The sequence below is a fragment of the Balaenoptera acutorostrata genome, chromosome 2 (genome assembly GCF_949987535.1).
Source record: "Balaenoptera acutorostrata chromosome 2, mBalAcu1.1, whole genome shotgun sequence".
In the NCBI taxonomy this organism is placed as follows: Eukaryota; Metazoa; Chordata; class Mammalia; order Artiodactyla; family Balaenopteridae; genus Balaenoptera; species Balaenoptera acutorostrata.
Window position 1 is genome coordinate 114,764,712 of NC_080065.1, and position 16,505 is coordinate 114,781,216.

General features: G+C 41.5%; 1 protein-coding gene across 1 annotated transcript in view; it reads right to left on the reverse strand.

The window, feature by feature from the left end:
• Positions 1 to 9,018, reverse strand: part of FBN2 (fibrillin 2) — a 224,002-nt gene extending 214,984 nt beyond the window's left edge. The window contains exons 1-3 of the mRNA XM_057541239.1: positions 8,049 to 9,018; positions 7,133 to 7,215; positions 1,506 to 1,604 (exon numbers count right to left, since the gene is read on the reverse strand). Of these exons, the coding sequence (XP_057397222.1) occupies positions 1,506 to 1,604; positions 7,133 to 7,215; positions 8,049 to 8,302 (436 nt within the window). The 5' untranslated portion in view covers positions 8,303 to 9,018. The remainder of the gene's footprint in view (positions 1 to 1,505; positions 1,605 to 7,132; positions 7,216 to 8,048) is intronic.
• Between the last annotated feature and the right edge of the window lie 7,487 nt (positions 9,019 to 16,505).

Below are 16,505 nucleotides of genomic sequence, written 5' to 3' on the forward strand. Positions count from 1 at the left end.
ATTGTGAGCCATTATCATTTTACAAGTGAAGGGAAAAGAGAGCATTTCAAGAAGATCGTGATTAATGGTGCTAAATGCTTTGTGGAGCTGGAGCATCGTGAGGACTGGAAAGGAGAGAAAAGTTCCTGATGGAAAGGCAGCCCGTATTACTCAAGGCCAAATGAACTCAGGGATCCCCTATTAAATTACGTACCATAAACTGAGGGTCAGCCAGTGATTGTTCAGCTGTCCAGGTAGAGGAATTAAGAAACTGAACTGTAAAAAATTTCTCCAGGTTTGGGTTTTTTGCTGAGGGTGTATTTGAGAAAACTAAGAGAACAGGATAATGAAGATATGGGGAATGGTATCGTCCAGGCGGTCAGACAAGGAAGGTTCAGGAAAGTAGTGGAAGAAATTTGCTCATCAGGGTGGTCAAGAAAGTCTCGATGAATTCTAAATAACAGGTTTTCAAAGGTCGGGAAAATGACAGATTCTTTTCACAGAGAACGAAAACTAGAGCATTAATCAGAAGTTTCATCATCAGACAATGACATTTGTTATATGAATCTTGAATCTTATATTCCTCAATCAGATAGATTATCTATTACCTTTTCTTAGGGAAAATTTGTAGAGAGAAGTGTTAAAAATATAACAACTTCACACTAGTTTGAGGCAGACAAAGATTTATTTAATTATTGAGCAATTAAATAAATAATATCTGCTTCCACCTTGCTATAAAATATTACCTTAAACACTGGCCTAAAAGATTAATCTTGGACCTTAAAGACCCAACAATTTCTACTTAGGTCATGAAAAACACAATCTTAGCCCACTGTTATTGTGATCTTACAGAGCTGTTGGGAGTCAGTATGTGTAAAGCAAAATAGCTAATATATGTAAAACATCTGGTCAGTACACAATAAATATTTGTTGTCATCTCAATCCTCTTATCCTTCCCCTTTAGTTAACCCACGAAACAGGATATGAGCCACAGGAGTTAAGCAAAGGCAATAAACAGAGCTGAGCGTTTGAGACTACAGGCTTAGGCATCAGAATCCCTGGCTTCAAATCTATGTTACTTTGGGCGAGTTAAACTTATGTGCCTCATTCTCCTTCTCTGTCAATAGGGTGATAATAGTATATCATAATATTCATGTGGGAATTAAATAAAATGATATAGTTAAACACTTAAAACAGTACCTGCAACACGGTAAAAACCCAGTAAGTTATAGCTATTACTCGCAAAGAATTACTTCTCCACTAAATCCAAGCTCTTTTACTGAATAGACACATAGCTCTGGACCAGTAATGAAATCATTTTTCTTAATGAAAATCACCCCCCCATTACCCCTTAGTTGTTGGTGGCAACAACTAAGCCACCAAAGATTTTTACTCCAAAGATTAGTACTGACCTAGTTAGTGAGGAAAATTATCATGGGTCTATATCCTCATTGAAAAGGACATTTAGTATTTACTCAAAAGCTTACAGATAATGCAGTAAATAAGGTCACATATTAAAAACGTACTTGATTTTGATCCACAGGTTGGTGATATTTGGCCGCTGGAACAAGTACACATGTTAGGACGGGAACAAAATCCATCTCCACAACTATTTCTACAAATTGCTGCAGAAAGCACAACAGGGAAGCGAACAAACAATTAGGTAATAAACCATAGTTTACAAAATAAGAAAACTATAGTTAAAAACAATAAACCTGAAAAACTAAGATATAAAATATGTGATATATTATATACAATGGAATATTACTCAGCCATAAAAAGAAATGAAATTGAGTTATTTGTAGTGAGGTGGATGGACCTAGAGTCTGTCATACAGAGTGAAGTAAGTCAGAAAGAGAAAGACAAATACCGTATGCTAACACGTACATATGGAATCTAAAAAAAAAAAAAAAGGTTCTAACGAACCTAGGGACAGGACAGGAATAAGATGCAGACGTAGAGAATGAACTTGAGGACACGAGGAGGGGGAAGGTTAAGCTGGGATGAAGTGAGAGGGTGGCATGGACATATATACACTACCAAATGTATAGCTACTAGATAGCTAGTGGGAAGCAGCCGCATAGCACAGGGAGATCAGCTCCGTGCTTTGTGACCACCTAGAGAGGTGGGATAGGGAGGGTGGGAGGGAGATGCAAGAGGGAGGGGATATGGGGATATATGTATACGTATAGCTGATTCACTTTGTTATACAGCAGAAACTAACACAACATTGTAAAGCTATTATACTCTAATAAAGATGTTAAAAAAAGTTTTTAAATGTGTTCTATAATGCCTAATTTCAGATATACAACAAAATTACCCATTGTAGACAAGTGAATAAGTCTCTTAAGTATCCTTATGATAATGTGCACACAAATGAAGCTACTTCAAGTTCCATAATCCTAATCATTCAACTCCTATCAATACAGGTCATCTTTTCCATTCAAAGGAAAGAGTTTATACTCAGAATTCACCGTGAGAAGACAGTCTTGGTCCTAGGAAGCTGGGAGGGTTGAGGAAACCTAGAGGTCCTGCATACCTTCAGAAAACACAGCCAACTCTGTAAAGGACCTTCACAGGAGACAGAGAATGTGAAATTGGCTGAGCTGGAGACTCCACGCTCTAACGACTTGGCCAAGCCCCAGGGGTTCCATGCACATTCCTTCCCGGCTGGTATCTGACCTGCCCCATCATCAATCTTTGTTCCCCTTAATAATTCTCTCTCTCCTTCCTCAAGCCTTTCTTCTCCCATTTTACCTCCACAACCTAGCCTATTCCTGCTGCTCAGAAAAGCTGCTGCGACATTTTGATGGAGGGAGAGTCAAAGCCTCCTGCAGCTATGACCTCCAAGGTATGAGGGTCATCAGAGCAAAGAATGTTAGGCTCACTGACACAGCACATACCACAGATCCTCAAAATCGGTAGCCCAGTGCCTTCAAATGGGAAGTCTCTCCCATATTTAGAGTCAGTTCATTTAGGAGCTGAGAGATTTATCTCTATACCCACAAGTGAATTCTCTGTGTGCACACAGGCAAGTGCTTTAATGCTCCATGAGAGGATGCATGAAGACAGGAAGAGGAGAGTCTGGGAATGCCCTGAAACTAGCTGTAAATATGTATGTAAATGTGTGTATGTATCTTTCGCTAGGGAGGGGGGTCTCACAACTTTCAAAGAGATCTGAGCCCCTCAATACGTAATGTAAAGGGTGTGTTCTATAGAAATGAACTAACTCAATAAATGTTTTTCTTCTCCGGATTGCCTTTTGACACCCACATAATATGGCCAGCATCTCTATTAGCACTCCGTATAAACGAAAATGTCATAAATTATAGTGTGAATATAAAAAAAAATTTTAGGCAAGAACATGGCTTCTGCCATGGAGTTGACTATCAATTCTTAAAATGTGCTAGATTTTCCGATCACCAATAACTTTCCAATGACAAATGTTTACTAAAACATTGTTTTATCTCAAAGCCCCCTTACCCTCAGCAGGTAGACATTTAGTCTAGGCTTACATTATATACAAAGTGCCCCTTCCCAGGTCCTAAACCCAAAGAAGGTCTGATGGGCTGGAGACTACTCATCCTCAGACAGATCCCTGTCATGGCCACAGGTGTACCCTGTATATCCATGAACCCATGAGAAGCAAGAATGCTTAGGCTCTTTCTCTTCACACTCATCTCAAACTATAGTACATCTCATCTAAATATCTGTCCCTCCCACAATTACAAAAACGATGAGACCCAGAAATACCAGAGGGGAAAGGAGAGAGGACCTGGGTGTTGGGATTTCAGTGATGCTGGGAGAAGATGCATGGCACAGTGGAGGGTAAATGAATGGTATGCAAGAGGTCTGAGGTTGAGTTCCCGCTCTGCCATTGACCCACTGCAAGCTCGGAAAAAAACCCACAGCTTCTCTGGGTTTAGTTTTCTCATTGGTAAAATAAAACAAAATGATTATACTGGAATGTTCTGATGTCTCTTTGGGTCTCAAATGCTACGATTCTGGGCCAACCCCTTCCCACTGTTATTCCACTGATCAAAATGCTCTTCATAGTATAATTTCACAACAAAAAAATTAATAAGCAAACTTTTCCATTGCTTCATGTTCTAACAAGATTTAAAAAAAACAAATGGAAAGTGAGAAAGTCAATTTCATCCTTTTGGAAACAAATATTTGGAAGTTTGGAAGTACTTCAGTGGTTTTTGCAGGCCACAATTAAGAACAATAACAACAAGACGCAGACTCAAATCGAAATGCATTAAGTTTCCAGTAGTTTGAGAAATATATTTTTATTTTAATATCTTCTCATGAAGCCCGGTCAAGGCCAACCAGATTAAAATTCTAGGAGTTGATCATTTTAATATCTTTCTATAAAGAAAAAATGTTGATGTATAAATGTATAAGGAAATTAATCTTTGGTCCTCCTTTTCTATTTGTATTTCACTTATTCTCTTTTTGTAAGTTTCCTCAGAGCTTTTCTTTTGCTAAATGATGGAAATTCAATAAATATAATAAATAATTTGTTATCATAAGAAAGTCATGGAATGAAAATTCTTTTTTTATTGAAGTCTAGTTGATTTACAATATTAGTTTCAGGTGTATAGCACAGTGATTCAGCATTTTTGCAGATTATACTCCATTATGTTATTACAATATAATGGTTAAAATTCCCTGTGCTATACAATATATCCTTGTTGCTTATCTATTTTACACATAGTAGTTTGTATCTGTTAATCCCATACCCCTAATTTGTCCCTTCCCCACTTCTCCCCTTTGTAACCACTAGTTTTCTGTATCTATGAGTCTGTTTCTGTTTTGCACATACATTCATTTGTATTATTTTTTAGATTCCACATATAAGTGATATCATACATTTTTTGTCTTTCTCTGTCTGACTTATTTCACTAAGCATAATTTTCTCTAGGTCCATCCACATTGCTGCAAATGGCAGAATTTCATGGAATGAAAATTCTTAATTTTGACTTTATGATGGTTTCAATTTAGTTATTACCTCCATATACTACAGTTTTAAATGTCAAACTAATTGAACAAGTGGATTTAATGCAAAATATTAAGGTAAAATTTAGATGAGACCCATGCAAGGGAATATAAACGCATTACAGTCTCCCTCTCTTTTGTGCACTATTTTATAGTCTTGGGTATTTGAATTACCTTTTAAATGTGCTAATAAATATTTTTGTAGATATCTCTTGACACAAGTACTGTAAATGTTTCTTGGAGATATAAAGATCATTTCAAAGTTTATGCTTTTTATAGATTTATGATACATGTACATTCCAGTGTATTTCATAAGCACCCAAATACTTGGAGTATCAGAAATGCGGGCTACAATATTCACTGTTACTTTGAGATTTCCAAAGCTGATTTTCTAAACATGTAAAGGGCACAATGTAACTCAAAGACCAAAAATATATTTAAAGCTGACACTCAGAGGGCCGTATATATACATATACATTTTTTTTCCTACTGCAAATATTCTGGAAGGCTCTGTTCTCTGGAATTCCCATTCCACACTGATCCAATAAAATCTGACTTTACAGATTTTCAACATGTACCATAAACCAATCCCTTCTCCTCGGCTACTCTCCAACTCAATAATGGCAGTCACATTCATTACATTTAGTGAGTCAGACTTTCCGCAGTGCCTAAGTCACTCCTGGCTAGTATGGCAGGTGTGTGGTGAGTGACTTAGCTGTTTCAGAATTCTAGGAACCATGTAAGTTTAAAGCGGGCACAGTAACACCCTACTGGTCTGAAAAAGTAAATGCACCCTCTACAAATGCCTCACGTATATGACTTATGTGCTGGAGGGAAAAGAATCCAATACCCTTCCATTCTTTTTAATAAAAGTAAAGGCTTATAATCAGAAGGTTTATTTAAAATATTTATGAATCACCCTAAAGAACACAGTTGTTGCTTCCTGTTTTTGCCTCATTACTGGATATTGTGGGATTTTTAGGGTAGAAAAAACAAGAAGCTAGTATTCACAACACTTGAGATATCATGCCTTTTTAAAAACTGCACAGAAATAACATCAAGTGTCTATCTCAAACCCACAAAACCAATAAATATAGAGTCAGAGATGCCACTACATCCTTATTATCCCTTGGCTAGTGTGGCTTGCCCTTTTTCTCTCTTCCTGTGGCATAATTATCTTTTCCCTGGAGAATATCGAGGTCAATCTAAAGTCAAGATTGTCTCTAAATAAATGTGCTATGACACCTGGCTGTCCTCCCAACAAGGCAAATGTGGCTGTGCTATATAAATACACAAGAAAAGGCCAATCACACTTCAACTCACAAATTCACAGGCATGTGAAGTAAGACACCCCATAGTCCACCACTGTGAGGCTGATAATGATAACTAATGACTTCTCCAATTAAAACTTGGAGAGCTGGGTATACACTTTGGAAACTGAATAAAATAATCAAAACTTTTAAGGTCAGATATGCAAAACTTTTGAAGTTCTAAGACTCACACTTTGGAAATCTACTGTACACTATGAGATCTGGGGTCTGGAAATCCTAAATTTCCTAAATGTCTTCCAAAAATTAAAAAAAAAAAAAGTCAAGCCATTTGGAAGAGTTCTCTCTTTTACAATTTTTGTTAACCTGGATCAACTCTAAATCTCTGAGAGTGCTCCTTTCATATCTACGTTAGGTGACTGTTGAGATGAAGCCAGAGATAATAAAGCGGTTTTGTACGGAGGCCTAAGAAAGCTTGATCTTCAGAAGGCGTAAACCTCCTGCAGAGTCAAAAGGCAGATAATTTAGATAATCACATTGTGGTCTTATCTGCTCTCCTTCAGGAAAAAGTGGTGTGGGTTATCTGGGGAATTGCTGTACTCCCCCTTCAGGTTGTATTAATAGACATAGAAAGATAAAACTTCCAAGTATCTTTGAAACCTTTATTATTATTGCCCTTCAACAGAGTCTACAAGTGAAGTCTAAACCGAGGCAAACTGGCTGCTTCTTCCCCACCATTCAAATGGGGCCGCGTGTCCTAATTATTACTGCTATGTGGCCACCGGATTCTAAACGCAAATGTGTGCCCGAACGACTGCAAGAGGTCGGCCCTGAGATGGGGCCGAGCGCGCTGCCCCAAACTGCGATCCCAGCCAAGCACTCACGGACAATGCATTGGTTTCCTCCAGGGAGCGTCTTCCATCCCGGGCAGCAGTAGGAGTGGAACCTGGATCCGCATACGTTGGGCCTACGATAGACAAGTGAAGTAACGCACACTTAGAGAGGGGTGCGGTAATACATTAGCAGTTTTCTTAACATTTATGGGACAACCAACAGACAAAAACTACACGTCAAATTCTTGGGGCTTGGGGCTCAGACGTGGAAGTAAACGAGCTAGACACTGGAATGAGGAGGGTCAGAAATGTCTAAATATTGCCTTTCATCCGCCCTTCGTTGCTACCTTTTTAAAGAGCGAAAAGAAACAGGGAAACGTATAATTTGCTACTATTCTAGCCTCCGGATGCAGAGAACAAAGGGAACACTCCGTTTCAAAAATCCTTGCCCTCGTCCCCAAATCCATCCCTCCTTGATCAACTGTTACTTTGGCCCCGACATGTCAAGGATGGCGAGTCGGAAGGTGGAGCGCTCGGCTTGATGATTAGAGTGAGCTGTAAGCCCCGCACACGTCCTCAAACAAAAGGCTCGGGAGTTGCGCCCCCGACGGTGGGGAGCAGGCAGGCTCGACCAGCCCCAGCGCGGCGCGGGGCGGCCTCAAGCGCGCCTTCCGCCAGGAACTTGTTCCCGCACGGCGGGCTCGGCAGGCGCTCCGCGATCCGCACCCGGGGGCCTCCGACCCACCCGCTGCCCAACCCCCCGAGGGAGGGTTTTTTTTTTTGTTTTTTGGGGGTTTTTTTTTTTGCCGGCCGAACTGCGGAGGAAAAGGGGGAGGCGCTTCTGGGAGTCTTCGGGGTCTACTGGTGGAAGGGGCCCCGGCTCTAGCCGCCAGAGCTGGGTTTTGGGAGGGGGTGGGATGGAAAGCTGCCAAGCCGAGGTTTCCCCCCGTGCCGCCTGCCCACCTACCCTCGGAGCACGTCCTGCTGTCCTCGCCTGCGGACGCGGCTGGCCGCCGCGACGCCCTCCTCCCGGTACTCGGGCACTGCGAACCCGCCTTCAGAGCCCGCCGCTGCGGGCCTGACCTGTTGCGGCGGCGACTGGGGCCGGGGCGGCTTGGGCGGCGGGGGCTGGGGCTGGCCGGCCGTGCCCTGCGCCCAGAGCGCCACGCAGCCCAGCCACACGAAGTAGGGCTGGAGACACAGCCGCCGCCGTCTCCCCATCGCGCGCGCTGAGAGCGCGCGGACCGTGGTCCGCGGAGAGGAAGCGCTCAAAGACAAAATCTACGCGGCCCGAAAAAAGTCAGGTCTAACAAGCCCTTCGTCGGCTCCGGAGACTCCCTTGAGCTCGGGCTCCCTGCTCTAGTGGGAGCCCCGGACCGAGCGCCGGCCCCCTGACTGCCGGCGGGGCGCGAGCTCTAGCGCAGCGGGCGGCGAGGCGCGGCGGCGGAGCGGCCGGCAGCCCCGCGCGGTCCACGTTGCATCCCCCGGGCCGCTGCCCCGAGCGACTCCAGGACCGCCAGCAGGCGGGGGCGGGAAATTACAAAAGTAACCCGAGCAGCCGCGGCGTAAAGTTACAAAGAAAGCGGACCTCAAAAGAAAAAAAAGGGCCTGCACGCAGCGACTCGGCGGATTCCCGTGCGCTCCGGTCACAGATCTTGGAAAGCTGCAAAAGTCACCAGAAAGAAGCCGGAAAGCAAACAAAAGTCGCCCCCCAAAGAAAAGGAGGGTCTTCTCCCGGCGCCCGGAGTTCTACTGGGCAGCGACGCGCCGGCGGCGGCCGAAGAGCCGGGCGGAGGTGCGCGGGACCGGGGCGAGCCGCCGGTGAGAGGGAGGGCGGGAGGCTGGACGCCGGGGAAGATGCGGCGGGCGAGGGCGCGGCGCGGGGGTTTTGAGGCCCGGCGGGGCGCTGGGCGGGCCGGCGGGCGGCGGCTGTCAGTGGGGGCTGGAGCGCAGCCGTCCACACGTGGGGCGCAGCCCTGACCGAGGGGCCGGCGCAGAGTGGGCGGAGACAGAGTAAGGGGGCGATGGCGTGGGGAGGAACAAGGGGAGCCAGGGGCTGGGGGAGGGGAAGAGGAAGGAAAGGGGTAGGGTGAAGGGAGGGGAAAGGACTCAGATTGGGGAGAAGGGGGGCGATGCAGAGAGGAAGGCCAGGGTTTGGAAAAGGGGTTTGGAAAGAGGGATTGGCGAGCTTGGGTACGAGAGGAAATGAGCGGGGGATGGGGGAGAGGTTAGGGCGAGGAGAGAAGTGGGAAAGGGGAGGGAGGGCGGGGGGGCCTGGAGGAGGGGGCGAGGCGCTAGTCGACTTTGCTTCCCGTCCCCCTCAGTTGGCCGCTAGCTCTGTTTTGACTGTCTGTACAAAGCGAGCAGACGACGGGGGAGGGGGCAGTTAGGGACCGGATTTGGGAAAGGAGGCTGCAGCCCCTTCCCCTCCCCCTCTGCCCTCGCTGGGCCACGGACCAGGGACGAGGGTCGCTAAACGCGCCTGGCTTGGCTAGACCCGCAGCTGAACTTCCCCACCGGGCAGAGGCCACAAGGTTGAGGATGAGAACGGGTCCTCCTGCAGGGACCCAGACCCAGACCCGGGGTTGGGAGATTCTCAGTCAAGCAGCACTAGAGACTCCCGCGGGAGTTGGCTGCAACCTCCATCCGAGGAGGCCGGGCCCTCCCCATCGCCCTCCTACCCCCACCTCCCCATCGGGAGCGGCGTCAGTCTGCGGAACCCGCAGAGGGGCTGGGCGTTTCCGGATTGAAATGCGCCCTCCACCTCGAAGACCGAGCTCACGTAGCCGCGGGGAGCCTTGGCAGCTTGCAGGCGGCGCGGTCCTGGGGAGTCCGTACAGGGGATGTGCTTCGGGGTGAGCCCTGCCAGGACTCTGCATGAGTTCGCAGCCAGAGAAGAGTTAGATCCCCAGAAGTGTGTTTGTGGGGGACGCGCATGGTGGGTAAATGGATCTTGGGGCATATCCCTGGTTCCTGTCTTAGACTTCTGATTAATGGTTAAACGCTAGCAATTGGTGCATCCACTGGCTGGCCACTTGCCCTCTGGATCCGTAGAGTAGCCTCTGTGCTCACCCGACTTTGGGGTCTTCCTTTGTGGCCCTGATTTCATGAGATTTCTGTGAAGCCCTAGTTGTCTCTCAGCATTTCATAATAAAAAATCTAACACCCCTGAAAACTGGGACTGGACATCCAGTCATGGTTTAGGATATAGTATGAGAGACCAATGTCTGGATTATTCAGGCCTAGAGAAACTTACTTTAAAGATTTATATACCTAAAGATTTTTTCCTGACCCAAATTGCCCAGATGTGCTATTTGGCAGCCAAAATTCTCTGAGAATTGGCATAGCTCCCTCCTTTTTTCCCCAATGTAGTTAGGCAAAGACTTTTAAGGTAGTATTCCTTCTTACAGTATTCTCATAAGGAAAAGTAGGAGCAACATAATTTCATGTGGGACACCAATCTGTTCAAATCCAAAGAAACTAAAGACAGCAAGAGAGGTATTTGTCATGCCTTGTCCTTCAAAATCATTTTAATTAAAAGAGCTAAATAAAGTATCCCCTGGGTTAAAGCAGTGTTTTAATTATACTTTTTAAACATTTAGCCCCATTAAATGGGTTTTTATTGAATACTTAAATAGTTTTGTGGTTCATTTCTGTCTATCGTATCAAATCCAAATGCTCTAAAATTACATAGGCATTTATCCTTAGACTCACCAATTCCACATTTAGAAATGTATTTAAAAGATAAAACAGGCAAAAAGTGAAATGATGAATGCTGTAGTCTGTTCATTGCAGCACTGTTTACAATGGCAAAAGATTAGAAATACAAAGTTCCCATCCACAAGAAACTGGTTGAATATGGTTTAATCCATTTGGTAGAATACTATACAGCTGTAAAAAATGAATGAGGATCTCTCTATACTCCTATGAGTGATCTCTAGAATATACAATTCAATGAAAAAGAAAAACAAACAAAAAAAACAAACTGCAGATAGACTAGGTAAATCTACTGAGACAGAAAGAAGAATAAAGGTTACCAAGGGCTAAGGTGGGAGAAGGGAATGAGGAATCCCTCAAATGGTATAGAGTTTCCATTTAAGATGATGAAAATGTTCTGAAAATTAATGTGATAATGATTGCACAATATTTTGAATGTACTTAATGCCACTGAATTGTATACTTAAATATGGCTAAAATGATAAGCTTCATGTTGTGTATATTTTACAACAATAAAAATTTTAATGTAAGGTGCAGGATATTGTATACGGTATGCTACCTTTGAGGGGGCAAATGTGCACATGCATGTGTGTGTGTGTGTGTGCACTTTTAAAAAATAGAAGTATAAACCATATCTAATAAAAATAGTTATCTTAGAGAAGGAAGAGGATGTGAAGGAATAGATAATCATGGAACCTCTACCTTTCCAAATATGCCTTGTTTTATAGTTCTAACTTTGGAGCCATGAGTATATCTTATATAGTTAAAAACAAAATTAAATTTAAAAGAGCTATGCCTAAAAATTGAAAAGAAACTAAAACAAATGAACCTGTTTATCACATTAGTGGCATAAATGGAGAGAATTATTATTTAAAGTGACATTTAAACACAATATTTGGACTGTACATCTTTAGTAGGATGTAACCTAAGGATGAAATGAACAACAAAGAAGTCTGAAATTGCATTCCATGGTGGTAATGTGAGAGAGAGAGATTGGGAAGGGGGAGAGAGAAAGAGGGAGATAGATATTAGAAATCATGATTTCAGCATAAGAGAAAAGAGATTAAATATAAAATGAAAGTAAAAACACTGCAAGTTAAATTGAATTAAAATGCCAAGATGTAATCAGAACTTACATTTATCATTAAAAAATATGTATTTCCTGGTCCTACGCGTTGAAAAGACCTGAAAGTAGTGACAACCCAATAGCAATAAACACCCATTGTGCTCAGATTGTGGTCCCTAAATACCATTTCCCAGTAAAAGGAATGAGGGCTCCTTTAGGTAGGTGGCTGATTTCAGGTCTTGGGCAGGAACTATGTAAAATGAGTCTGGATTATCTATTTTGTCATATTTGAAAGCAAGGAAATTATCAAACAATTTAGGGTCATGTCAAAAGGAAACAGGACCTAACTTGAAAAAGATTCCACTGACGAAAGATGGGAAAACCCGAACATCACAAAGAAAAATGACTGCAAAGGACTGAAATATATGAAATGTGTAAATATTCAAGAATTACGTATGATACTTTAAACAAAAATTAATTGGTCACTTTGGAGATTGTTAGGGCACAGCTTATTCTAGAAACATTGATAAATAAAATAATCAAACACTTATTTTGCCTTTGCTGGGTAGACTCAGAGAAAGTATTTCTTTAAAAAATTACAGTTGTAAACACAGGAATGATAGAATTTTAAAAAATCACAACTTTGCAAACTCTAATGAAATAATGGATCCAGGCAAGAGTTATTAATGGTTGTTAAAACTGTAAAGTCAAGGATTCTCGATTGGGGGCCATCTTCTCTCTGGAGGACATTTGGCAACATCTAGAGACATTTTTTATTGTCACAATAAGATGGTGTGTATGGGGCAAGAGTGTTGAGGGTACCAGGGATCCTACTAAATATCCTACAATGCATAGGACAGTCCCCCATAACAAAGTATTATCTGGTCCAAAATAGCAATTTATTTGAGAACCCTTGCATTAGGTGAACAGTCAGTGGGGAACTATTTAATGAATGATTCAAGCTGTAACCCCCAGAACCTAGTGATTATTGCTAACTTCTGAAAAATAGGATAATCAGACATTATGTGTCTGCTTAAGTGGTACAACTAGAGGCACACAGAACTGCCTGTGAAATATCTTTGTCAAAAAAAATTTGAACCTAAATGTAATCATAACTTTATATTTAATAATATAAATTTTCAGTTTCTAGGAACTATGGAGGGTAGTAAAACACATTAAATGATACCTCAAGAATACAGTCAACCAGATCTAGAATGTGGGAAGTACCACAGGACCAAAGTTTTTCAAATAAATGACGTGAGTATAGAAAAGGGAGGGGAGCTCTTTTGATCCAACAATCACATGCAATGTTTGTACCTTATCTGAGATTGTTATTTGAACACAGGTGTAAAACAAAATTTTGAGGCAGTATGCGGGGTTGGGGGTGAAAGCTGATTATTAGCTAGTAAAGATTTATTTTCAATTTTAGGGAGTGTGAAAATGGTATCGTGGCTATATTTTTTAATAATATTTTCTAATACTGACTAAATTCTTTATGGGTGAAATGATATGATGCCTGGGATTTGACATAAAATACCACAGGAAAAACACCGGCAGGGTTCTAAAAAGATGGAGTAGATGTACTTTCCTCTATTCCTCTTACTAAGTATACTTAGCTGAACATCCTGGACATTATGTATAGAAAAAAAGAGTAAGAAGACGCTGATCAGTGGAGAGAAGATGGAAGACTGGCCAGGGACCTGAGTCACAACATGGAAGTGAATTCCTTGGGTTTTTTTGTTTTTTGTTTTTGTTTTTTTGCTTCATACATTGTGGACTGGGTGCTGGAGTAGGTGACAACCTGGAAATGCCAACTGGCACAGACCAAAAAAAAGCCTCCAAGAAAACCCTGAATTCTCTACCCAAAGGACAGGAAAGGGGCATACTAGCCAGACAGAAAACTTGTAGATGATAACTGCTCTATAACCAGCCAAACATCACAGAAAAAAAAAATATGGTCACCCCCAACCAGCAAAGGCCAAGTGAAGACTTTAAACGTTCATCCTTGCCAGGCTGTAACAAGGTGTCCTTCCCCAGAGTAGTGTCAGAGAAGGCCAAATAATGGGCCACTCCATCCCCCTGCTGCCCCCACGGTGCCAGTGGAGAACCTGGACTTCCACTCCCACCTAACAGTAATGAAGTGCCCCTGTCTGCTGGGATGGTATCAGAGGAGTCCTAGTAGAGAGTCAGGACTCTTTATCATTGCCCATCCCCATGGGAAGCCAAGGAGAGCCACGTGGGGTGCAATAATAAAGCATGTCTCTCCCTCCCAGCCAGGGTGGTATAGCAGAAATTTAGTGGGGAGCTAGTACTCCCACCCCTGCCCAGCAATAACAAAGTGCTCCTCACACCTCAATTGCGTCAACAGAGGCAGAACATGGACTTCTCCTGCCATCTAACAGTAATGAGGCAGCACCCTTCTCTCTTCACCCCCAACCCCGTGCAGTATCAGAAAAGGCTGATAAAACAGATGACTTAAATAAGATCCAAAGTATCATAACACCCAAAATGTCCAGGATTCAATTGAAAATTACTCCTCATACCAAGAACCAGGAAAATCTCAATGTAAATGAGAAAAGAAAAGTAATACTCACCAATGCTGAGATGACGCACATGTTAGAATTTTCCAACCATGGCTTTAAAGCAGACATGATAAAAATGTTTCAAAGAGCATTTGTGAACATGCTTGAAACAAAAGAAAAAGAAAAAAAAAAAAGAAAGCCTCAACAAAGAAATAGAAGATATAATGAAGAACTAAATGGAAATTTTATAAGTGAAAAATTCAATAATTAAAATTTAAAAGCTTAATAAATGGGTTTAACAGCAAAATGGAGAGGACAGAGGAAAGAATCAATGAACTTGAAGGTGGAATAATAGAAATTACCCAAACTGAACAAAAAGAGAAACTAGATTGAAAAAGCAAACAACCAGAGTTTCGGGGACCTGTAAGATTATAACAAAAATATTTAACATTTTGTCATCAGAATCTGGAAGAGGAGTGTAGAGCTGCTAAGAAACTACTTGAAGAAATAATGGCTGAATATTTGCCAACCTTAGCAAAAGATATAAACATACAGATTCAAGAAGCTGAATAAATCTCGAACAGTATAAACACAAAGGAATCCACATCAAGATTTCTCATAGTCAGACTCATGAAAATCAAAGACAAAGAAAGCAGCAAGAGAAATGACGCCTTACTGGTAGGGGAAAACAATTCAAATGACAGCAAATTTCTCATCAGAAACCATGGAGGCCAGAAGGAAGTGGCACACATTTCTCGAGTGCTGAAAGAAAAGAATTGTCAATTCAGAGTTCTATCCCCAGTGACAATATTTTTCAGGAAAGAAAGGGAAATCAAGATGTCAGATGAAGGAAACAAAAAGGACTTGTCTCCAGCAGAGAGGGGATGTCCCCTCTCACCACTCCTGTTCAATATTGTACTGGAATAAGAGAAGAGAAGGAAATAAAAGTTATACAAATTGGGAAGGAAGAAATAAAACTGTCCTTATTTGCAGATGACATAATTGTCTATCTAGAAAATTCCAAAGAATCAACAAAAAACTCCTGGAACTACTACATAGTTATAGTAAGTTTGCAGGATACAAGGTCAATATAGACAAGTTGGTTGCTTTCCTGTATATCAATAAATTATTGGTAAAAAAATTAGATATACATCTAACAAAATATGTACAAGATCTATATGAGGGAAACTACACAACTCTGAAGAAAGAAAAGAAGATTTAAATAAGTGGAGAGGTATTCCTTGTTCATGGATAAAAAGACTCAATATTGTTAAGATGTCAGTTCTTCTCGACTTGACTTACAGGTTCAACACAATGCCAATTAAAATACCAGCAAGTTATTTTGTAGATATTGACAAACTGATTCTAAAGATTATATGAAGAAGCAAAATACCCATAATATCCCACACAATATTGAAGAATAGTCAGAGGATTGACACTACCCAACTTCAAGACTTACTATAAAAGCTACAGTAATCAAGATGGTGTGGTTATTGGATACATGGGTGTTTATTCTGTTTCTGTCTCTAATTTTGTGTATATTTGAAGGTCTTCATAATGAAAAGATTTTTTTTAATGCTACATACTTGTTCCTAAGAGCTTTTTTCAACTGCCCTTTTCTCTCTGTTTTCTCCCTTCCCCTAATAACCAAAATTTTATTTACACTCTAGGTTTTATCAGTTTTCCTGATTTTCTGTTTCTTAAATAAGAAATTTCTGCTTTAATCATTACTATCTTATTCCTTATGTTTTCCTTGAAAAAAATGCATGATTTAATTTTGTAGTTTTTGTTCAGATTTATTAGTCCAATGCTTAATTTATTTGTTTAGATTCTTTTTTAATTGCTTAAATGTGTAAAACTATGAGTGCTCAACTTCAGATAATCCCTAAATTTTTTGATATAGGATGTATTCATTATCTGTATTTTATAAATTTTCTTCATTTTTCATTCTGAATTTGAAGTATTTAAGAGAAAGGCACATACTTTTCTGTGTCTTGATTTTTTCTATTTATGATTATTAATTTCTAGTTTTATTGTAGTGTATTCATGGATTATGGTCTCTTCTTCATGTATTTGTGTTTATATTTGGAAATGATCTGTGTTTTTTATGTAGCACTGG